Below are 25,112 nucleotides of genomic sequence, written 5' to 3'. Positions count from 1 at the left end.
TCATTAATAATAATTCAACTATGAAATTGCCTGTAATTTCACCTCATACGAGCTAGAATGTAAAATGTAAGCTGCATGTTGCTTTTGAATTCTTTATACTGTGTACTCTACAAAAATACATCATATTTTACTGACTGATTTGCTAATTATGGTGTAATTTCATTAATTAACAGATATTCAGCACAATTATTCTGATAGAGACGACAGGCCTTTGACCTTTGCTGCCCCTCTGTGGTCAAATCCGCACGTACTGTAGTTAATGCACATTATTATTAACTGCACATTATATGTAACATCAATGTTACAGACGTTTGTCAGAGGAGCAGCAAAACATTTCCAAATTACAAAACATTAAGAAAACCTCAGCTAAGAGGCGCCATCTATGGTGCAGCTAATCTAAACAACATGAATACTATTACAACAGCTTACGTCAGCCAGTGATCAACGCATGCGCAGATGGCAATGAAGGCACTGGCACCAACACTGAGTGTTGTTTGTGTCAAACTTAGCAAACTTTGACGTAGGGACACGCTGAAAACTGCGACGAGGATGCTGTTCATGTCCTACTGCCTAAAAGAAACACCATGTCTGGCTGAAGGTCAGCTTTAGCGAAACAGAAGAGGAGAGAAGTGAAACTGTATCTTGGACTAACGTTACAGTTTTTTGGAGGTCGCTGCCAACTACTGTCACACTGCGCACTTGCTTCCTGTTGTGAGTGAGACTTTAAAAATCTTACTATCGTGATAAAATGTAAGAAATCTCGAGAGATAGTCGAAATCAACAGCAGGAGAGAAGGTAAACGACCCCAGCGGACCCCGTGTGTTTTGTTTGTCGTCTTCATGAGTCTGTTTATGGCAGCAGTATGTCGCTGAGTTCAGGCGATTGGACTCACACCCCGGGCTGCACATCGGACCAGTCCGCCGCTCTCACCTCTCTCTATGGGTCCTCACAGGCTCAACCTGGCTGCCACACCGTCCTCATGTCGGTTCGGGTGTCGGTGTGCCACTCTGGTATTCGACCCCTGTGTCTTCCGGGAGCAGCTCATGAGTCACTCCGTCTGCAGCTCAGCATGGACCCGGGGAAATCCGGGGAATTCCGGCTGTCGCTGCAGGACAGCACCGGGACCGGCCGGGGTGCGGTGAGTTCACAGAGGCTGAGCGGGGAACACACTGTCTAAGTTAATGAAATATAATAATTCATGTAGTTATGAATTCCTAGTAATTGTCTTGGTGTGTAAAAAGCAGTGGTTCACATGTTTTCTTTGACTTGAGTCCAGGGCTGGATTAAAGTGCTAAAAGGCCTGGGAGATTCTGGGTCTCTATTAATCAGTTTGTTTACACATGTTTATCTTTTAGGTAGCCAGCAACAAACAAAGCTTACATGCCACAGAAGCTTTTTTTAATTTTACATATTTGTCTCTTATAAGCTTATATATCTCTGTCTGGCTTCCTGGTGTTTATTATGGTTATTTGACTCATTAAAACATTATTTAAGGACATAATAACATTATAAGAAGGTGTAGAACACTTTTACAAAACAGGACCTTAAAGTTTGAGTGTTTTTTTTCCCCCTTGGTTCCTAAATAGAAAATGAGGTAGTACAATTCAGTGCAAAACTTTTACTAATTGAATTTCTTAAAGCAAATATACTTTTTACATTCACTGGGTAATTTATACTTGCTTATTGTTGGATATTTTCTTAATTTCATTATGTATTTATAGCATAGTATAATGGAATATTAAAATTATGTTTTTGCCAATCCAAGTGCACATATGCAGCAATGTATATAGTTTCCATTTTAGCATAATGTACTGTATGATTCATTCATTTACCTTCCCCATTTCTCCTCTCATTCTTGCTCACTGTTGATCTTTTCCAGACCATTGCTGTGTTTGATTTGAGGGCAGTAAACTATGAAGTTAAATCACCAAAGTGCCATGAACTGAGTTTGGCAGCACCACCACATGATCGCATCAGCTTCAACTTCCGCTGTGAGCAGGAGGCCCACAATTGGGCTACTGTAGTGATATCATCGCTGAGAGAAGCACACAGAGGTCAGTCATCCATCTTACCAAATACTCACATTTCTGTTAGGCAGCAGCCACAGAGAAACATGGGGAAAAGGCAGGATATTTCCTTGGAACACAGTCATGTGAGCGCTTTGAAACCTGCTTTAAAATGCTGTAGGACAGTTTTGTTATGTATTCTCAGTTAACAGACTTAGTTAATATAGTTAAAAGTAAAATGTCCAGAACATTGTCAGGATATGCACTCGACTTCTTGAGTTGGACTTTTATTTTAAAGTGTTCCTGTTTTTCTGTTGCTTCCCTGTTTTTATCTTTGCTTTAGTAATCTTATTCAGATAACACACCCCAGATTAGCGCAAAATAGTGATCTTATTCTTGACTGTGCTGCTATCTGTATTAAGAAATGTCTCTATTCCCAAAAGATGCAGCAATATAAAATTATAAAATGGATTTGGTGTTTTCTACCTAAATATTAAATTTTTCTGGTTTCTCGTTGGTTGTCGCCCCTCAAGATAATCCTCCACAGCAGCCGCTGAATGGTCTCCATTTTCAGAACACACTGACCTTGCAACAAACAGGTGTGTATGCCGAACATCTTCCTGTTAATAAAAGTTTGGTCAGATTTAATGAATCACTGCTAGACCACTAGTGGCAGTTTGGAGATATAAACACATTCTCTGCACATGTTAGCCTGTACTGTGTATTCACCTTTGTGGGCTTGTCTGTTTTTCCTCTCCATCCATCTGTAGAGGACACTTGCACAGAGTTGACCCGAGCCATAGAAGCAGGTGACATGCAGTCTGCTTCTGTCTTTGCTGCCACCCTTGCCCGACAACATGTTTCTCTCAAGATTCGACCATCTACCAGAGATTATGAAGACAGTGAAATCAAGTAGGAGCAGGATTATTACATGATGTATATTAGAATATATAAAAATTTCAAAACATGAGTGATGCTTTATATTTTAGAATATTTTTGTGTAACGTAGGTTTTGGCTGATGTCTTGTTTCCGTTCATCTTACAGTTTGACTGTTGTAGTCGAAGATTCTTCCTCATCCTGTTGTGTAACTGTGAAAGTTTTCCAGCATATGACTACTGCAGCACTAAAACAGCAGGTTAGTCTAAAGGCCTTCTCTCCTCACAATAGTATTCATGTTTATTTTTTTCTGTTTTAGTGCTATTCTCTTCTGTTGCTTTATTTTCATTTCTGTTACCTCAGATGTTTCTAGAATATGGCTTTCATCCACGGGTGCAGCGGTGGATAATTGGTCAGTGCCTATGCACCGACGAGCGCTCTCTGGCCTCGTATGGTATTCGGCAGGATGGCGATACAGCCTTCTTGTACCTGTTGTCGGCTCGTCACGCTCGCTTGACTCTTCAACTTCTCCAGCAGGACCAGGAAAGTGCACTTCTCCTCAGTCCTCCATCATTGCCGCTTCCCACCTCTACGCTCCCTGCTACCTCTGCAAATGCCTCCACATCTCAGGACCAGAGACCTTACACCACCATGCCTCCTAGACTCCATGCCACTGGTGGGTGAGAGCATTAAATATGTGGGTCACATCAGAACAGACCTGCTTTAATTTTAACATGCACATATGAGATAATGTCTATTTATTTAGTTCGTCATGCAGTAAAACAATCAAAGATTTAAATACCTGGTGCAAAACAAATGGATTTAAGGATCCACTGAGATAATACAGACTTGTGGTGGCACTGTTATATAGTCAAATGTAATATATCTAATTTAATTTCCTACATTTAATAATAATTAGGCAGAAATGCATAATTTGTGGTTGTGATACATCTTAAAATTTTTCAGTTTTTAGTTTTACATTTTTCAAAACAAAGTATTATCTTTGAGACGTGGGATTGAATTTGTGGAAATTTGCCTGACCCATTTAAAGAGCTACATGAAACAAAACAGTACCAGAAGATATCATTTCTGCACTGCAACCACAGTGAATTAAGAACGTTACACATAAAATTGGAGTGTGACCCAAGTTATTGTAACATATGTCATTTTTGCGATGAATTTATAACACCACAGTCCTGTTAGGTGTATCTTAAGTAGTTTATGTCTAAATATCCCCACTGTTCTTGGTATATCTGTATCATGTGTCACAGCTGTTCATGCAGAAAAAACATACAACTTGTATTCAGAAACTTGTATAATCTTATGTTATTCAATTTGATATATTTAATAAATGCACGGTTGTTTCTTTAGGACCTACTATGGATTTTTAAAAAATGTAAGTACAACAGAGTTGGGACCTCAGAGAATCAGTAGCTTTAGTGATAGACATATCAATGGTATTGTAACCTTCAGATGAAAAGACTCCTACACAAAAGCTTAATTGGCATACTAGTTTTTTATTGCATAATTTTTTCCCATAAATGTTTCAGGTGGGTCACAGCAAGGAAGCATTACTGACATTAGAGACCTCATCAACCTAGAGATGCCTAAACTCAATGAAGCACTGAGCTGCAGCACAGCCTCCACCCAGGTAAAACACAACAGAACTTATAATGGTATTATATTTATACTATGTTCAGCGAGGGCTAGGTACAAATATTGATTAATCACAATTAAAATACTTAGTTCAATCTTTGCATTTGCTGCTTTTCTCATTAGAGGTGTTAACATCTGTGCTAAATGTTACTTTATGCACAGGTTCCTTTTGTAAGTTCAGTTCAGGCTGCTTTACATGTAAATGGCGACTTTGTAGAAAACAGGTTCTTACAATGTCCGAATAACGTACATGATAGCTGGCTCTTTTAGCCCCCTTCAGTCACAACACTTCTGTAAACATGTGAATAGTTGCAGTCTATCTTGACTGGCCACAGTTCACAACCTGTTATCAGGTTGCTTAGCTAACAGAATAGAGCTTACTGCGTGTAGATGTAGATCATATTAGGCTCTGCACACTGATCTGTGCTCTTAGTTTGCTTTGTTGATTGTCTCTGTGGATTGTACTTTTTACAGTCTGTTCATGCTGATAAGCTAATGCTTGCTAGTGCTATCAAGCTGATGTTTTGTCAGCACAAACGGTGCAGATAACTAGAATTTGAATTTCAGCTTCTGTCCATTCTGTTACCAAACTGGTCAATAAAGTGGATGTCTGGACGTATGTGAAGCAACTAACGTGTAGCTTTATTCATTTTTTTCAATTTAGTTTTAGTATTTTTTAAATAAACATATGCATAATGATGGCAACAATTGCTGTTAATTTTTTTTAGCTGTTTCAGTAATTTTGGATTTGCCAAGGAAAATAATTTCTTAGCCCTTAATTTTAGAACCAGGTACATTACATATCGGCTACTGTATATGTTATATATTCAATAGTGGGACTCACTTGGCGAATGTGTAAAGAATTTCAATTCCCAACAGTCTGAGAATCACTTTATACAACTCTGGTATTTATTGTTGTTGTAAGTCACACAGTACTCAAAATTGTCAGTTCCTTGGTAAATATGCCTTTTTATAAACCAAAAACTGGCATGTAGTGTAGTGTCATACATGTTGAAGCATCTAAAGCACATGTACAGAAAGGTAAATGGCAAATTCTGACTTGGCAATTGAAAGCAAATAACACAATTGCTGATTTGTTGGTCAGGGTTGGTCTTGCCCATCTTGTACTTACATTAACAAACCGACTCGTCCGGGCTGTGAGATCTGCAGTACAAATCGCCCTGAGACCTATGTCATTCCTGGGGGATACCGACCAGATGCACTGGAACTCAGACGAATCCAGCAGGAGAAGGAGACTATCCGACAGTATCAGCAGGTAGTAAAAATCCACACACTCACTGAGATTACCATGCACCAACAGGCTTGCATAAACACTCATAACCTGTATGCATATAACAACACTTGGTTTCACCCATATACATTTAGAATAGAACCAGATCTTGGCGTATGCCTCAGGAGATAAACAACTAACAGCTCAAACAGTTAATACACAAGGGTCTTGGTCAAATAGTATTTTGTAAACAATAAAACTAGGATTTCAATTTGGATGAAATATTTAAAAATATAAGAAGCCTAAAGTATAAAATTGATTCAAAGCTGATATTGGAATTCAAATTGCAGGCTCTCTCAGTTTGACTCTCTTCTCTTCTGTCTCTTTTTTTTTTTTTGAAGGAGAAAGGGAGAAGAGAGGTGCTGAAGAGTGCTGAGGCTCAAAAGAACTCACTCCTGTATAACTTGGACCAGGACTACTGAACACACAGAGACAGGCATACAATCAGACAGTCTGAACTTTAATTGCATGCATAAAGACAGCCACGTTTTGATCCTTAAAAAATTATGCACAAGCTTACATCTTTATGCACATGAACACATATATCCTTGATGGTTCTGTTATTTCTATCTTGAAGTTGGCTGTGGATTAACAAGCTAATTTGAGAATCACTGATACCATTGAAACCTGAATAGACCAAATATGCAGTACAAATGCTGGTGTTGATGCATGCCTCTCTTCTGTGTTTTTGCATGTGATCCCTTAAATAGAGAAGCAGTATGAGGACCCTTTGTTTTACAGTTCATGAGAATGTGTAAACTCTACTGTCATGAAAAGAAGAGCCTGTTGACAACTGACAGATGCTTTTTATTTTTGTCACAAAAATATGTAACAATGAACTTGGAGAGAGGTTGTATAAATTGAATGTATTAACCTATTTCTTACTTTTGCACTAATTGTATATACTTTGTGAAATTGATAAAAATAAAATGTTTATGTGCAATGTGTCTGCATGTGTAAACATGCCAATATATGTGTGTGAGAGGATGGAAAATTGTCCACAATACAAATGTCACTATGCCCCTAACACAAACTGAAGTGAACGAGTTGTGTTATTTATAATTAATCCTTCCAACAACATCCCAGGCAAGAGAAGAGGAGCGCAGGGAAAATTTTGCTCGGCTGGTAATGATTGATGGCCAAGATCTGGTGCCCAACCCAGAGCCTGTGGACTGTAGGATCTGCTATGTGGACCTGCAACCGGGAGATGGTGTCCTTTTGCGGGAGTGTCTCCACTGTTTCTGCAGGTAAGATTCAACAGGTGGGTGGAATCTGAAAAAAAAAAACAACAACAATAGAGCGAATATGTATTGCAGTGGGTGGAAAAGTGGTAATACAACAAGGACGATTTGAGTAAGTCCACAAGATGGTGGTGCGGTACCATTATGCAGTGGCCTCTCTGAATCAAAATGGTGCTAATATACCTTTTAGTCTTAACTTACTCTTACACCATATGAACATTGGACCAACTAGTGTTTGTGTCTTTGCTTTACATCTTACTGTACCTTACTCACTGTATCTCTGCACTGTTCGGCATTGCACTGTCCTTAAAAGAAGATGTCAAGAACATTGTCTGATGTACTGACTGCACTGCTTGTATCTGTGTACTTGTCTGCCTTGGGTAGTTTTTATATACACAAATCATTGTCGTAGCATTTGTACTATTTTATGTAGCACCATTTCTAGAAAAATCTAAAAAAAAAAAAAGCCCTTGAACCTTGAGATTGAGATAGGCTCACTGCTTCTGCTGATAGGATGATGAGTAAGTGTTTTTTTCCTGGATGTTTCTCATGATTTAGACCATTCTGTGTCTGTATGTGTGCGCCTGCACAGAGAGTGCTTACGCTCCGTCATCATGCTAAGTGAGGACCCTGAGGTATCCTGTCCCTACAGAGATGACACATATTCCTGTGCCTGCTCCCTGCAGGAGAGGGAGATCAGAGCTGTGAGTTATAACAAACATCTTTGTTAAACATACAGTAGGTTTAGTTAGTTAGTCAGCCTGTTCATATGGTCACAGGTGCTAAATGTTAACCAATATATATTTATATAGTCTCTGTTATATAAAAATGGTTTTGGTGTCTAACTCGTGTAACATTTTACTGGCATCACTAGCGTTAACAAGCCTTCCCCATTTTATTTCTGTTTTTCCTTCTCAGTTGGTGTCAGCAGAGGAGTATGAGCGCTGGCTGCAGAGAGGTCTGTCAGTGGCAGAGTCTAAATGTGAGGGCAGCTATCATTGTGCCACTCCAGACTGTCACGGCTGGTGTGTGTATGAGGACACAGTCAATATTTTCCACTGCCCTGTCTGTGCGAAACACAACTGTTTGATATGCAAGGTATGAAATACATGCAGTTTGTACACTGAAATAAAACAGCATTTCATCATTTATCCCCTTATTTTCAAGGAAACTGTCTTGTTGTGCTCTGATTAAATCTATACTTTATCTAGTATATGAATGTACACATAACTGTGTTATAATCAAGGGTAAAGATTGAACCATGGACTCATAAAACCCTGAGAGAAGCAACTCAAGCTACACAACTGAAATAAGTGACATGTTTCTAACTGGTCTGGTCACCTCAGGCTGACTGCTGTTTTACAAGATAAATGAGACTTTCATTGAGATCAAATATACACATCTTTTTCTTTTCCTGTTTCTATTTTTCTTTTCTCTCTAGTCCATCCATGAAGGAATGAACTGTAGGCAATACCAGGATGATCTTGCAGCTCGTGCTATAAATGACTCTGCTGCAAGAAGGACAACAAAGCTACTCAAGGTGTGCTATAACAAACTCTTATCTACGCCATGAAAGAAAAGGGAAAGTCTTCTCTTAGCAGTTTCTGAAACTGCTGTTAGATGTACAGTATTAGTGGTTTGTCAGTGGTATAACCAGTCCATGTCTTACTTAGAGATATGATATAATCCAAAGATGGATGGCTTTGCTCACCCTCTGTTTCACAAACAGACTCTGCTGCATTCTGGAAAGGCAATGCACTGTCCCCAGTGTGGCATCATTGTGCAGAAGAGGAATGGATGTGATTGGTTGCGTTGTACTGTCTGTCACACTGAGATCTGCTGGGTAACCAGAGGACCCCGCTGGGGTCCTAAGGTAAGAAAGTTTTTTTTTTTCCCTTATTTACCTACAGCAACTAACCCCTGTAAATAGTGATATAGGAGCTGTGTTTTTGTTGATGGCCTACCTCTGTAGAATGGTACCATTATTCAACAAACATGGCTGATAGATTCTCGAAGACAGAATATATGCATCAAAAGGGTGCAAATCTCTGTTTTTGCTGTCCAAGGGTCCTGGAGACACCAGTGGAGGATGTCGCTGCAATGTCAACAACCAGAAATGCCATCCTAAATGTCAAAACTGCCACTGAGAATCTCTGCAGAGTATTGAAAAAGGGAAAGAGCGACTGAAATTGAGATAAACTATGCTTAACAGTGGAGAAAGAGGGTTTGAAGTATATAATAAGGTATACGTAATCCCAAACTGACTGTGCATGATTGTTACATCCAATACATCCTTTGTTATAACTGATGCAAGCTGTGCAATGTTTAGCAATACAGCGTAATTTAGCATAAATTATCACATCTGGCACATTTGACTGTGATGATGAGTGGGGTTAGAAGAAGCAGGGAAAGAATATTATTTTGTATGTAGTGCCTTCTGAAAATGACTGCGCTGCAAATGTAGCAATAGAGACATGTTGTGTTTTGGTAGTTACGTGCCAGAATGATATTAGACTGAAGTGACCTTATTATTGTGCACAAAAGCTACAGCAGGTTGTTTGGTGACATTTTTTTTTTGGAAAAGTGATGAAATCCTTGCTATGCAATTCTCTGCATAAAGACAGAATGGACAAGTGTATGGAGTTACATATAGTTATTGTATTTATTGTTTCTGAGTGATAATGTGATTGCATGTGTGCCATGTCACAGAGAGGTTTGAAATGAGCATATGTCTGTATTTTAGTCTGATTCTGATTTGTTGTTTAACCACCTCAGTTTGAGTGGAACCAGGATGTCAATCTCTCACATGCTTCTGTATTTGACTAGCGCAGACATCACTGAAGTGATATCTCGACTGAACTACTGACCAGCTGAGTATTAATGGTGACATAATCAATAAATGGCAGTGTGTTGAAAGTCAAATATTGGTTAGAATACTTGAACATTTTCTGTTAGAGAAGGCACATATAAACATGCATTGTTGATAAGCTGCTAGGGAACCCAAACATATGGTGTATTCTGATACTTACTTATAGACTAATGCTATGTGAAAAGTTTCTATCTATATGATAATATTTAACATATATTTTTTAATTCACAACATCCTGAATTACTTTAAATAAGACAAGAACAAGATTCCTCACTGACTGCACCCTCTGTCTACCAGAAAAAGATAATTAACCCCAAATATCAAAATATGCCCCAACTACACTACTGCCAGTCACTGACAAGTCATGAATAAGTCTTCACTGTTTATTGTATTAAAATGCCAAAGTTGTATTGCTGAAGTACCTCTGTGCCTTAATTATTAATAAATGTACCTTGAAGTCAGATCCTTTGTGTGTGAGTTGATGTCTAGTTGTGTCTAAATCTAAAAAACTACCAGGTTCTGTCATTACATCTTCCTGTTACAGGACTGGCCACATCTGGGAGAGTGAAAGTTGGAGAAACATCTGTTTAGTGAATGAGACCTTAGGACTTAGACACAACATTAGCCATTTAACATTGTCTGTTAAATTGTTCAATTATTGGGAGACTTATGTTTTAAGATATTCTGTACTATGACAGATATTTTACTGGTTATCTGGAAGCTGCAGGTTTAGCTTATTTTAAAAGAAAAGCAGATGTGTCTGAAAATGTTAAATGCATAAATGGGACAGGGGTACCTTGATCAAAAAACCACAGACTTTGGATTATTTATATACGAATAACTTTTATGTATCGTATAGAAACTGTAGAGCTTTATATGCGACCACATTGCGTTCAATAACAGTCTAAATAAATGGGAGAGACGTTATGAGTGAACGATCGTATTAAGTTAAATACATGAAGAAACCAGTACAGGACCTGTGGCAGCTTCACTATCATGAAAAATCCTAATTGCAATTTTAATTTTGTTGTTGGAGAAAAAAAATAGATCATTGTGAAATAAAAACAGACCAGACTGGGGCACTTTGATATATATATATATGTATATATATATATATAGATAGATAGATAGATAGATAGATAGATAGATATACTTCTTTTTTCTTTCATTAAAAATCCCGAGCAGACGCAGTTTGCAGGAGGCGGAGTCAGCTGCGTCTGGAAACAGCTCGTGTGGATGTGGCTCCTTTTGGCGACGGCGCTGAGCGAAGAGCCTGACGGTCACCGGATCTATCAGATTAATACCGTGCCAGTGCAGGACATGTGAGTAAAATATGTAGGCTGCCAGCTTTTAGCCTCGCTGCAGATTGTGGAGATGTGCATGCCGCCCTGCACACAGACTGTCAGTAGCTGTCCGCAGCACGCACATGAACCGGTGTTCATGGACCCGAGGCTTTAAAGTGTTCATGTCTGTTTCTGTGGCTTTAACGCGGTGCGGCTTTCTTTCCCCCTTTGCCCTGGATGTCTCTGGAAGCAGCACGGACACAAATCGCTGCAGAGTCTAGAGCGAGTTCATGTTACTTTATGTTCAGTTATACTGCAAGGGAATCTGGGATGTGCGGTATTACTTTAATCCTGCAGACCTCATTTCTGTTTGTTCTGTTTTAAGGGGAACAGGAGAAACCTGTTTCTCAGCCACTTATTTACTTACTTGTTTACTTCTTCATAGGATTGAGTTAATAGTCATTCATACATTTGAATCTGCAGAAAGCAAATATAAATGGTCAGAGTGGTTTAATAATGTTACCTGCTTCGTTGTAAATAGCATGTTAATATAGTAGATGTTTCTATGAGGGGTTAAATGGTCACAGGTTACTAACATGGAAGACAAAACAGGTTAAAGTAACAATACATTTGATTTTTATTGCAAGTAAACAAAGTAAAGGACATTACTGAACTGGAGGACACTTCCTGATTGATTGATTTGCAACCCTGTTACTCTCATTTTACCCCTTACTACATCATTTTAGTTCAAATCATGTGAAATCATTTTCTTAGCTGTGAAAATAAGTAGGAAACTTAATAAAACAAGTGTCTATTTAAAACGTAGGTGAGTTAGATTTCCAAAGTTGCTTAGACTGAGCGGAGTAAAGCCTTATCTGCGATTCAATGAGTATTTAATGTGACTGTGATGGTAAAGGATTTATTTAAAATATACTTTTTTAAGTTTGTGAACATTTGTAAGAGGTTTGCATCAAGAATAACAAACAACTCATGTACCTTTGATGCCTGATCTGGACACATCATTTGAGGATTTATTACCTTTTATTCTTTAATACTTAACAGAAAATCATAAAGGCTCAATTTCCCAAAACGCCTGATGCCTAAAACGACCTCCACTTCTGTAATTTCCCATAAGCTTGGTGGTGGTTGATGAGACATGCAGACACTGTGTGATTTTTTTATGAATCAAAATATTTGCTGCTCATGTGTTGAAATGCAAGCCCCTGTAGTATTTAATGCAAAGGGCCGCATTGGTTTGATGAGGGATTGCTGGCCGACACAGACAACATGAGCGGCGTCCTTCACGTTTCCAGCCCCAGAACGTGAAGAGTGAACAGTACCAATAAGGAGCTACTTGTACCTTATACCTTCTCTGACTCCACCTATCCACAGACTCAGAACCAGCACTTGTCTGTCTTTGCTATGACTGAGACAAAGGGGAAATTCGACTTTGCTATTGACCGGGGTGGCACCTTTACCGATGTGTTTGCCCGGCTGCCTGATGGTCGAGAGAGAGTCCTCAAACTGCTGTCCAGAGACCCCCAGAACTACAAAGATGCTCCTACTGAAGGGATTCGCAGAGTCCTGGAAGAGGTAATATCTTATGATGGATCTATTAATATATACTTTTATAAAATTTTACCAAGCACTTTATAGGTTACCCTATAACTTCTGGTGAACTCTTCAGTAAATATGACAATTTCACATAAACAGTATTAATGACCAAATTTAAATGCATTTATTGACAGGAAACAGGGCAGGTGTTTCCTCGTGACCAGCCTCTAGACACTTCTCTCATTGGCTGGATCAGAATGGGCACAACAGTGGCAACCAATGCGCTGCTGGAGAGAGAGGGAGAACGGACTGCACTCCTGGTCACAAAGGGCTTTAAGGACCTGCTGCACATTGGCACACAAGCTAGGCCAAAGCTGTTTGATCTGGTTTGTAATGACTGCCTTTCCTTAAATATAAATAAATGTTTACATATATGTGACACATTAGCCAGATTGTAAAGTTGCTTCACTGGACCCTGTATAGTTCATTTATCCAGTCACCTAATGACTGGATATGCCAGCTACTGCCGGCTACTGCCAGCTACTGCCAGCTACTGCCAGCTACTGCCAGCTACTGCCAGCTACTGCCAGCTACTGCCAGCTACAGCCAGCTACAGCCAGCTACAGCCAGCTACAGCCAGCTACTGACTTCATGAGTAACTGGCATACAGAGCGAGTCCCTCTCTATCCCAAGGTCTAGTCATTATCTTGTGTTACAGAGAGTGGGGTCAGGTTTTGAAGTTTATATTTTATGTTTTGCCTAAATCCTATTCACAGACACTAGGGTCAAATCATGTACACAAGATTTACCTAATCACTGGCTCAGTTACATGTTTACATAATTTTCTAATTTTGAATATGTTGCATTTTTTTCTTATACATTTATCACTTGAATGCAGCTTCAGCTTGAGTTTCATGTAACTTGTGTGTGTGTGTGTGTGTGTGTGTGTGTGTGTGTATGAACAGGAGGTGGCTGTGCCTGAAGTGCTATATGAGGTGGTAATAGAGGTGGATGAGCGGGTTGTTCTCAAGCAAGATAGCTGCCTGCTGCCCTGGAAAGATTCGAAACGTATTGTCACAGGTATCTAAGTAAAACTTATAGAAGTCTTTTATGTTTTGATCAAAACCCCACATGAATCAAAAAACTGTTCACCGTTGATTTGGTTCCCTGGTATATGTTTTGACACACCAGTGTCACAGCTAATCGCATTGGTCTGAAATGCATCATCTGCTATTTAGTTTATGTACCAAGTTCCCTGTTCCCCTTTGTCAGCCTTCTTCGAACTCTACTTCAAAATCTCTTCTCAAATTTTCCTCAGATTTTATTCTGTCTCTGTTTTAAACTATTTAATTTATAAATGGTGATAGACAAAATCAGTATATTGTGGTTTTTAGTTGATGTAAGCGTAGTCTACTTACACACATGCTAAGATGCTCTGCTTGACAGCATTGCCTAAATGCCTTACATAATCTGAATTAACCCTGGTAATCTGTGTGTGGCCTTTGGTTTCTTAGGCAGCACTGGGGAATCTCTGGTGGTGTGGAAAGAGTTGGCTCTGGACCATGTAGAAAAAGACCTGAGAGGAGTTCTTTCCCGGGGGATCACCAGTCTGGCTGTCCTCCTGCTGCATTCGTACACGTCAGTAGTTTAGCCTGTTACTGGTCTTTTAGACATGGATTTACTGAAGCTACATTTACTCTTTTTAAAATGTATCTCTCTTCTTGTCTCAGGCAGTTACACTTATTACTCACCTATTCAACTCTTCTGTTTTCTTTCTGCCACTATATACCCAGTTATACAATCCTCCTTTCATTCTCAAGTTAATATGTAACCTTTGGTTTACTGGGTTGAAGTTTGTGCTTTTCTTTTTTAGCTTTAGCGCTACTTCCATTTGTTCCTTAAAATCTGTTTACACTTGCAGCAACAATCTGAAGACTTTATGGTATAAAAATAAAGGTGATCAAAGTAGTAGTAAAAGATACTTTCAGCAGTTGACATTTTGCTTCCTGTCACATGTCACAGACAAAGCACATACATGTTTTCCATTGGGGAAACGGTGGTTTGGAGGCTTTTAAGTGACAACACATACAATATAATGTAAAACAATATTAAATTGCATAAGAGCTTTATGTTACTGCTCTCTCCCTTTATCGTTCTTTTAGATGGTCCAATCATGAGAAAGCAGTGGGCGCCCTGGCTCGTCGTCTGGGTTTCATACAGGTATCTCTGTCCAGTGAGGTGATGCCTATGGTGCGGGCGGTCCCTCGGGGCTACACCGTCTGTGCCGACGCCTACCTCACCCCAAAAATTCATCAGTATTTAAAAGGGTTTACGGCTGGCTTTAAGGATGGCTTGAAGGTATGATGTGTTTCTAACATACATATATGTGCTTTTCTTAGTTTTTATACTAATTCCAAATACCATATACTCTTTACCCAAGATCCAAATCCACCATGGAGGTATAACTCACTCATTGTACCATGTACAACATGGTCAGGAACATTAAAATGGTCTCTTATTTCTCCCTGTCCACAGGATGTGGATGTCCTGTTCATGCAGTCAGATGGAGGTCTGACTCACATGGAGCAGTTCTGTGGTTCACGAGCCATTCTCTCAGGCCCAGCAGGAGGTGTGGTGGGATACGCTGTCACCTCTTACAGCCAGTTGGAGAAGAAACCTGTGATTGGCTTTGACATGGGTGGTAAGAAACATGGAGATTGTTGAGCACATGCTTTTAGTATCTAGATCAAACACAGCATGGGACCAGTTTCCTGCCATTGTTTTATAGTTGTAGTTGTAATTGTTGTACAATTTGCTGTGTCTGAATTGTCTCAAATGTTAATTGTTTGATTTAACTTTCTCTTTTTGTTCAAGTGCTAAAAAACGCATGTGATGTTAGAATTTAAAAACAAAACTATAGTAGATTTCTGTTCATCCAGGAACACATGATTTTTCAGTTTGCTCACTTGTGTCCCTTCTAGGAACGTCCACCGATGTGAGTCGGTATGCAGGCCAGTATGAACATGTGTTTGAGGCTACCACAGCTGGAGTTACTCTACAAGCACCTCAGCTAGACATTAACACCGTAGCTGCAGGTGGAGGGTCACGACTCTTCTTCAGGTCAGCTGGGTTGCATAAGTGTGTATCTGGCTATTGGACTGCAACATTTTGGAAGACTGTTTTTTATGCTCCAATTCATTTACTCAGTGACACACTTTTGAATCGTTGACTGTAAAAAGTATTCAAATACATGGCACACCTTCAACAGTAAATTAATTTGTACTATTTGTTTTCTTTGCTCCTTTTTTCTAGGTCAATGAGTTTTTTTTTCCTTTCATTATATTCACTTTTCCTCTCCTCTCAGATCGGGCATGTTTGTGGTTGGACCAGAGTCTGCAGGTGCACATCCAGGACCAGCCTGCTACAGAAAAGGTAAAAGAAAGAAAGAGTCAGAAGTCAAAGTCAAAGCCTGCTTTATTGTCAATTCTGCCACATGTAGAGCACATACAGAGAGTCGAAATTTTGTTACTCTCAGACCGTTGTTGAATACCGAAAGAAAGCTTTCATCCATCATTCTTGGTTAACTATACATTTATAGGTCACCTGTGGTTTAGCTCCACTAAAGCATTATCAGCCTTGTTTCAGCTCCTGCTCCTTCAAACAAAAATCAGATTTGTGTGTTCTCTTGTGCTCATACTTTTCCTAGATTCTGGTGTGATAAGTTGGTTTAGCGGTTTAATATCTGGAAATTGGCACAGGTCTAGTTTTCAGATGATGTAACAGAAACTTGCCTCACAGTTCACAGCTGGAGCTGTAGTGTGTGCTTACAAAAAGAAATGTAGCCCTGACGTCATTGTTGCTCTTCTCTGGAGGAGAGTTAGCTACATGTCATATAACATGATCAGCAGAAAGCAACTTCTAAACATGCAAAACAGTATGAGGTTGGAAAAAATAATATTGATTCTCTGTGGGATTTTTGTAGGTGGCCCTTTGACTGTGACTGACGCTAACTTAGCCCTTGGTCGCCTCCTCCCTTCCTTCTTCCCAAAGATCTTTGGGCCCAGTGAGAATGAACCCCTGTCTTTAGAGGAAACCATGAAGCATTTCCATCATCTCACCCAGGAAATCAACCTCTTCTTGTCATCAAACCAACCACAGGCAGTAATATTTATTGGATAGATCTCCAATTTTCTTTATTTTTAAGGGAGAAATGATGAGGCTAAAATATTTTTTGAATCTTTTCTTTTGAAGGTTGCTGTAAATGGGGCCAACCAGTCACACAACAACATGTTGCCAAACAGCCAATCAGAGATGAGTGTGGAGGAGGTTGCCATGGGATTTATTCGTGTCGCTAATGAGGCCATGTGCCGTCCAATCAGAGCTCTGACGCAGGTACCTTGAGTGGTGAAATTGTCACTGGGCCTTGGTGAAATAGCAACACTACATTTGGTTATAAACTGTGTAAACATTTAAAAATCATACTTTTTTCCTTCTCTTGTCTCTGTCTCTCTGTCCCACCCCTCCCCCACTTCTTTTACCCTCATAGGCCAAAGGTCATGATACATCGCACCATGTGTTAGCATGTTTTGGTGGAGCAGGTGGCCAACATGCATGTGCTATTGCCCGTGCCCTAGGGATGAAAACTGTCTTTATTCATAAGTAAAGTTGATAGATTTTGTTTCACTGTGTGTGTGTGTGTGTGTGTTTGTGCGTGTGTGTGTGTGTATATGCGTGTGTGTGAGAGAGAGAGTTTCATGATAAAAGACAGGTAAACACAGAGAGCAGCAAAGAGAGTGTTTGAAGGTTATTTGATTATGTTGAAACATCCATGGACCAGTCCCTAATCAGCTGACTACCAACCAGTATGTCTGGCTGTAATGTCTGTGTGTGTATTTTGCAGGTACAGTGGTGTGCTGTCAGCCTATGGCCTGGCTCTAGCGGACGTGGTGGAGGAGGTACAGGAGCCGTGCTCCCTGCAGTATGAGCAGCACTGTTACAGCGAGCTTGACCGCAGGGTGGAACAGCTCTCAAAGCGATGTCACGATGCCATCTGTGCACGCGGCTTCACCAGGTCAGAACTAACAACACACACACATGCTGTGGGATTAACTCTTCTACAGGTGTGTTAATCTACCCTGTCTTTTAACTGTTACTACAACCAGTTGTACACTTGATATGTGCATTTTTAGCAAATAATGACATATTATTTGAAATACCTTTGATTGCAGATTAGTGTCCTTGTGTTTCTTGTCCCCTTTAGCAGTCAGATAACTACTGAGGTTTTCCTCCACCTGCGGTACAAGGGCACTGACTGTGCTCTCATGGTCACAGCTGCTGCCCACCCCAGCAATAGCCAGTCGTGTCTAGCTGGAGACTTCCGCGGTGCCTTCACTGAACGGTTAGCACTGTGTTTATTCTTCATGTGATTTATCTGTTTATTTATGCTCTAAGCAATTGACTGTAACACATATTAATTTAGGAGTGGATACATTTTTTGCTCAGAGAGTTTGTCTCCTTGTGTCCTTTCATGTGCACTGTATAAGCAAACAGACAATCAAGATAATGTGTTATAGTTCCACAGGAGATAAGCTCAGTAGGTGTTGAAGCTGGCATTTATTTACACTACTCACACAGTTTTATGTTCTTCTAACCTCCGTCACCCTGTTCTTTTCTCCTGTTCTTTGCTTTTCTAGTTATATGAAGGAATTTGGATTCACCATCCCAGACAGACCCATCATGGTTGATGACATCAGAGTGAGGGGTTGTGGAAAGTCTGGTATCAAATCAGTGCATAAATCAAAGATTGGACATGGACAGACCAAACCAATAATGGTATATGAAGTTGCTTACTAAACTCTTTTAAATAGTGATACACTGTTCTATCAGTAAATGTCATTGATGTCTTAATTCAGCATAAAACAGACGTGGCTACAGGTGCTCCGAGTCTCTGAAAACTGAACAGTTTTGTCATTTTGTCTCTGATTTTCTCTGTAGGTGACCAAGTGTTACTTTGAGGGTGGTTATCTAGACACCAGTGTGTATCTATGGGAGGAGCTGCAATGTGGTAACAGCATCCAGGGACCAGCCATCATCATTGACAAGAACAGGCAGATATCCTCTTTAGCTTTCAAATGAATCATGGATAGTCTTTTTTCATGATAGCATCTGCTTTTTCTAATTTGACTATTTAGAATTCAATTTAAACACATTGAAATCTCTTAAATATGGTGTTAAAATAGGTTTCAGTCTTAAGTTACTGCTTTTGCAGACGTGCTGACAAATACTTGGAAATTTTCACTCTGCTTTTTACTTTTCGGGGGATAGTTTGATGTGAACAGTATTGGATCCCAAATTAAAGATTCTTCAGACTGCAATAATGTCTGTATTTACCCTGTCTGAACATCTGTGCTTGTATGGAGTTTGTCTGATCTTTTCTCTGTGCAGCACCATTCTGGTGGAGCCATGCTGTGAGGCCTGTCTGACAGCAGGGGGTGATGTTTGCATGACTGTGAGCTCTGACCCTCACTGCACCCTTGGCACTCAGCTTAATACTGTGCAGCTCTCCATCTTCTCCCACCGGTTCATGAGCATAGCAGGTACACTTAAAGTTGAGAGAGTAACTAGGAGAAGGAAGGCAGAAAATGTGAGAAATGTAAAGTTAAGCAGGGGTCAGTAAATCCTAGGTCACTGTAAGGTATTCAGTATGAAACCCCTATTTGCTTGTTTAAGTGTATTGTATGTTTCTTCTTCTACAGAGCAGATGGGCAGAGTTCTTCAGAGAACCTCCATCTCCACAAACATCAAGGAACGTCTGGATTTCTCCTGCGCTGTTTTTGGACCAGATGGAGGCCTGGTGTCCAATGCACCTCACATTCCTGTCCATCTGGGTGCCATGCAAGAGACTGTACAGTACCAAGTAAGAGTTTTAGGAGTGTTTCTGATTAGAGACATGCTGCTAAAAAAAACACAGTCCATTCAGATGGAGTGACAAAACAATATTAATTATGTTCTTTTTCGTTTTTTCTTTTTCTCTGTGCAGATCAGATCATTAGGCGACAAGCTGAAAGAAGGAGATGTGATTCTGAGTAACCATCCATGTGCCGGGGGAAGCCACCTCCCAGATCTCACAGTCATCACACCAGTTAGCTTTCTTTTCTAGATGTTGTTCCTTTCTGTACCTTTCTTTTCTCTCACTTACTCTTCTATGTCTTTCTCACTGCTTTCTTTCTTCCTCGTTTCACCCTAGGTGTTTAGAAAAGGGGCCAGCAGTCCAGTATTCTTTGTAGCAAGCAGAGGACACCATGCTGACATTGGTGGCATCACTCCAGGATCCATGCCCCCACACTCCACCTCTCTTCAGCAGGAAGGGGCTGTCTTTGTTTCATTTAAACTTGTCACTGGTGGGATCTTCCAGGAAGACGGTAAGAGAGGAGGAGATGAATCCCAATATGAGGGACCAATGAAAAGCAGGGAGCAGGGATGCTATACTATTGACAAATCAAAATAAAGGATCCTTGCTTTATGTTTTGGGAGATCCTTTGGGAAACAAACAAAAAGCATGAATGTTGTGAAATGGATTAAAAGTTGACAATTTAAATACCCCACTGTCATTGAACATATCATCAGGGTCAGTTTTCAAAATAGACTCTGCTTACAACTGTTACCATGTGACAGAAATGTAACTTTGCCGAAAAGATGACTGTTTATGTTATCTAACATTCACGTCACTGTTTTCATTCCTTGTTCCCATCTTGCCCCCCCCCCCCCCCCCCCCCCCCCCCCCCCCCCCCCCCCCCCCCCCCCCCCCCCCCCCCCCCCCCCCCCCCCCCCCCCCCCCCCCCCCCCCCCCCCCCCCCCCCCCCCCCCCCCCCCCCCCCCCCCCCCCCCCCCCCCCCCCCCCGGACACACTGGATTCCTCTCTTGCCTTTTTACTCTGTCTCCATATCAGCGGCAACTGAAGCCCTGATGGCTCCGGCCCAGTACCCAGGGTGCTCTGGGACTCGTAATCTCCATGACAACCTGTCAGACCTGCGGGCTCAGGTGGCAGCCAATCAGAGAGGCAGCCAACTTGTGGGGGAGTTGATTGATAGCTATGGCCTAGCTGTTGTCCAGGCCTACATGGGATACATTCAAGTAAGTGTGGCAGAGCTGTATGTGAAATGTTATAAATGACAAATAAAAATACTGTATTTCTGAAAAGTAGTACAAGTTTGTACTACTAATGTTATACGCCATATCTGTATGTCACCGCTGTGTTTCAGAGTAATGCAGACCTGGCAGTAAGGGACATGCTTAGAGACTTTGCACATCGTCAACAGCAACAAACTGGCTCTTTAGAGGTGGAGTCTGAAGATTTCATGGATGATGGGACGCCAATCAGACTGCGGGTCCAGATTAATAAAGAAGAGGTGAGCAGAGATAATCTCCTCATGATAATCCTTTGTCTTGCCTAATATTTTGATCTGTTTCAATAATAAAACACTACAGGATAGTAACATTAGCTTGAATTCACTGAATTTGCGATTATAAAAACCTCTGCCACTATAGGGCAGTGCGGTGTTTGACTTCACAGGGACGGGAACAGAGGTATGGGGGAACTGCAATGCTCCCAGGGCCATCACTCTCTCCGCTCTTATCTACTGCCTGCGATGTATGGTTGGACAGGACATCCCCCTCAATCAGGTAACAAATACTTTCTCTTACAACACTGTTTACATTTTTTTAACGCTCATTGTTATAACAAATATGTAAGAAATGTTTTGTTTATGAACTCCTGGCTGAGTTTAATCATTAGTTTAGTCATTCTCAGTCAGGCTGCTTTAAAATGGTCAAAGTAAAATAGAAGAACCATATGAGGTTTGTTTTTTTTATTGTGTAGTGTAATAAAAAATTCTGTTTGAAACTCATCTGTTTAATAATCTGCATTCCTGGCTGTCTGTAATATTCCTCCTGTACTTGAAAGATTAATTCACATGCTTTTAAAACCTAGTACTCAATTGCAACTAACCACATTTATATCTATAATTTGGTAATAATTAATTAATAAGCACTGGATTTGTTCTTTCATTTCCAGGGTTGTCTTACACCGATCAAAGTCATCATACCCCCTGGCTCAATTCTCCAGCCTTCTCAAAATGCAGCTGTGGTTGGTGGAAATGTGCTCACATCCCAGAGAGTGGTTGACGTTATCTTTAGAGCATTTGAGGTGTGCGCTGCCTCACAGGTGAGAGAGTCTGGATTTGTGCAAACTAAAAGGTTTCCACTGTCTTTCTTAAACAGCATACTTTTGGGGGTTTTCTTGTTGCCTGTCTTGAATATCATCACTTGAATTCTTCTTGCTCTCAGGGCTGCATGAACAACATCTCATTTGGCAGCGAGAGCATCGGTTACTATGAGACTGTAGCTGGGGGAGCGGGGGCAGGGCCGGGCTGGAATGGGAGAAGTGGAGTCCACAGTCACATGACCAACACCCGCATTACTGACCCAGAGATTCTGGAGAAGAGGTGCAATATGAGGCAATATGATGTATGCACTAAACACTATATGTTTTTATATAATCGGTCTCTATGTTGCTGCTGCCTATCTGTTATTCAGGTATCCAGTGATCTTGGAGCAGTTCTCCCTGCGACCTGGCTCAGGAGGTACAGGAAAATACTGTGGCGGAGATGGTGTGATCCGGAAACTTCTGTTCAGGAACAAGGTGGTTCTATCTGTACTGACTGAAAGGCGATCAACACGCCCCTATGGCCTCCAAGGTAAACTGTCAACATTTCAACCTGCCTAAAACACCTTTTTTCTTTACTAAAGGAGGCTAGGCTATAGACCTCATTTTTAACTGATAGCATTTTACCGTCTTACTGGTCATCTCTTTCTTTTACTGTGTTTGAGTCCTCGATCTTCTTCCTGTTCATCAGGGGGCGAGGATGGTGCTGCAGGGCTGAACCTGCTCCACAGAGCAGATGGCCGAGTCCTCAACCTGGGAGCAAAAACCAGCGTCAGCCTTCAGCCTGGGGTAAGACTGCATGATGTGAATGTGTGAAAGAAATATTGTAATATCAATAGCTGAGTTTCTAAAAATAATGGAGTCTAATACGACAGTATTGCAAAAAATCCTCCTTTCATGAAATTTATGTTCTTTGTTTTTTGTTCAAACTGTGTTAGAGAGGTGCTGCATGATCAGTTGTGTGATCATTTTGGAGGTTGATGTTTGTGCTGGTGTTGAACTGTACTGCCTTACGCACAGAGTTCTTATCTAGTCTGATATAAATGAGGTGGAGAAAACACACACTGTCCTTTACTTTATATAACAGGATTTTTTTTTTAATGAGGTGACTGGTAGGTCAGATGAATTTTTTGTGTGTGTCTCCCCCTACAGGACATGTTCTGCCTATACACTCCTGGAGGTGGCGGATATGGAAGGGAAGAGGACGCGCACAGGAGACCTCAGACGAAGCGCAGGCGTTTACATGAAACTTTCCCAGAGAGAGGGAGCATCTTTGAATACCGAATGGCACAAGAGGGAGTGTGACAGACAAGAAGAGAGGTGGGAAATAAAGGAACTCATGTAGAGCCAGAAATGGAAAAGACAATGAGGCCCTTTGTAAAACAAAAAAGAGGAAAGACTTTAAAATGAAAAACTGCTGCAAAAGCATCTCATCAATTACAATACTGTGAGAAATAAAAGCACACGTTTAAAGTAGCAGGGAAAACAAGTGGATGTAGGTTAGAAATATTTTAAGTTTCTGCTTACACCAGTAACTGTATGCTAACAGAGACTCAGTAAACCATTAACATACAGAAATCTTTTATCAGTAAGGTTTTGCTTACTGATTTGTGTGACTGGTGCTTATGATAGTCATTTAAAATATCATTTGTTAGTTGAAATGTTTTTCTTAGTTACCCTGAGCAGCCTGACTAAAAATCAGAGCCAGGTATTCGTCCAAAGTGGGTAACATGTTACAGTGTACATTTCTAAGACTTAACATTTTATGGAGACCCCAAATTTTCCATTTTATGTAATAGATATGTTGTATTCCTCCCTGCTGAAATGTTTCTGTTTGACATTAATTCCAGTCTGTGTAAGATGAAACCAAACAAGTGAAGTAGCTAAAAATCTATTTTAATTGGAGCAACTGCTTATCTAACAGCACAACCTCATAATGTGATTACTTATCTTCTGTTATGTTAACATGATAACAGACAAATAAACCCCTTTTCTACTAATATAATTATTTTTTTCTCCTCACTGTCTTTCCTTGCAGCATGTCGTGTTTCAGTTCCATATTAGGAATGTCATTTCTCTCTTTAGGGGGCACTGTATCTTCGAATTGTGTCTTTTAAATATGCAGCTCATAAATGAAAATATTTTAATTGTTTAAATAACATTTTGATGTTTCCAAATATTTGAAGGGACTTTAGTTAGTTAAAAGGTATACAACCCACCATGGCCTAGTGTGACAACATGTAAATTCATGAGGAGTGTTGAGATAGCAGCATGATTGTGTTTGTGTTTGTGTTTGCATTTGGGGGAGGGGGACAATGTGGTGCCCCCTCCTCCCGCTGAGGAATGATCAGGGAGCAGAGGAGGAAGGATGATGAGGGAGTGCAGGCATGCGTAGGCAGCTGATAAAGAGATAGTGGCCACAGCGGGAGGCTGACAGCCACTGGACTATTGATGTGTGCATGTGTGTGTGCGCTGATGCAGATGCAGTGGACTGTGGAACAGAGATACTTTCTTTATGGATCACAACTCCTGCAGTAAAATAATCTATCTTAATAAGAAGATTCAAAAGTCACCCCCTGCTGTTGCTGCTTGGAGCATTCCTTCACTAGTCATCCGTTCCAAGGTGCCTGCTCTCCGTGTGGTAGAGTGTGAGATTATTTCAGAAGAAAAGAAAGACAAATGAGTAATTCTGTTTTAATGAAGTGCAACATCTTCAGTGACGCAAAAATAATACAACACTAACGTCAGGACTGCAACTAAATATATTATTTTGTCAAACTATATTTTAGACCAAAACAGGGAAATTGTGAAACAAAATCTATAATTTGTTGACAAATACAGAAGGAAAAAAGACAATAAAACGTGCAAAGACTTAAAGACTATTAATACATTGAGGATATAATATGCTAGCCTGTCAGTTTATTTAAAAAAACTAGAAAACTTCTCATTATTGGATTTATAGGAAGCTCCTGTCAGCATGATGCTGCTGCTTTAACTCTCCCTTTAAATAGCTGCAATGTGAACGCTTTGTATTAACCAAGGGGAGGAAACATGCCAATGCAAAATGTATCTATTTAAATCTCAAAAGACATGTATAGGCCAAGTCAGTTTC

At 40.3% G+C, this 25,112-nt stretch overlaps 2 protein-coding genes across 3 annotated transcripts; both read left to right on the top strand.

The window, feature by feature from the left end:
- Nucleotides 1–451: 451 nt before the first annotated feature.
- Nucleotides 452–9,275, top strand: shrprbck1r (sharpin and rbck1 related). The gene is made up of 14 exons (XM_026292290.2): nt 452–1,138; nt 1,880–2,054; nt 2,540–2,605; nt 2,777–2,918; nt 3,052–3,142; nt 3,247–3,559; nt 4,434–4,534; nt 5,645–5,815; nt 6,917–7,077; nt 7,664–7,775; nt 7,990–8,169; nt 8,513–8,611; nt 8,801–8,944; nt 9,138–9,275. The coding sequence occupies exons 1-14, from the start codon at nt 863–865 to the stop codon at nt 9,216–9,218; spliced, it is 2,112 nt and encodes a 703-aa protein (XP_026148075.1). The 5' UTR covers nt 452–862; the 3' UTR covers nt 9,219–9,275.
- Nucleotides 9,276–11,159: 1,884 nt separating this feature from the next.
- Nucleotides 11,160–23,988, top strand: oplah (5-oxoprolinase, ATP-hydrolysing). Of its 2 annotated transcripts, none has more exons than XM_026292886.1 (28): nt 11,160–11,262; nt 12,616–12,816; nt 12,972–13,163; nt 13,743–13,857; nt 14,292–14,415; nt 14,940–15,135; nt 15,313–15,478; nt 15,759–15,897; nt 16,142–16,209; nt 16,760–16,935; nt 17,029–17,169; nt 17,324–17,436; nt 17,678–17,848; nt 18,038–18,175; nt 18,471–18,609; nt 18,772–18,884; nt 19,222–19,373; nt 19,533–19,693; nt 19,817–19,918; nt 20,024–20,198; nt 20,726–20,910; nt 21,039–21,185; nt 21,325–21,459; nt 21,851–22,000; nt 22,123–22,280; nt 22,372–22,532; nt 22,692–22,789; nt 23,153–23,988. In XM_026292886.1, exons 2-28 carry the CDS (start codon nt 12,646–12,648, stop codon nt 23,303–23,305), a joined length of 3,939 nt encoding a protein of 1,312 aa, XP_026148671.1. In that variant the 5' UTR covers nt 11,160–11,262; nt 12,616–12,645; the 3' UTR covers nt 23,306–23,988. The 2 variants fall into 2 exon arrangements, with proteins under 2 accessions (XP_026148671.1, XP_026148670.1); XM_026292885.1 differs by having other exon boundaries at nt 16,760–16,938.
- The last annotated feature ends 1,124 nt before the right edge of the window (nt 23,989–25,112 follow it).

Source organism: Mastacembelus armatus, chromosome 20 (assembly GCF_900324485.2).
Source record: "Mastacembelus armatus chromosome 20, fMasArm1.2, whole genome shotgun sequence".
Taxonomy (NCBI): Eukaryota; Metazoa; Chordata; class Actinopteri; order Synbranchiformes; family Mastacembelidae; genus Mastacembelus; species Mastacembelus armatus.
The sequence above is the reverse complement of the archived record's forward strand: the minus strand, read 5'-3'. Positions and strand labels throughout refer to the sequence as shown.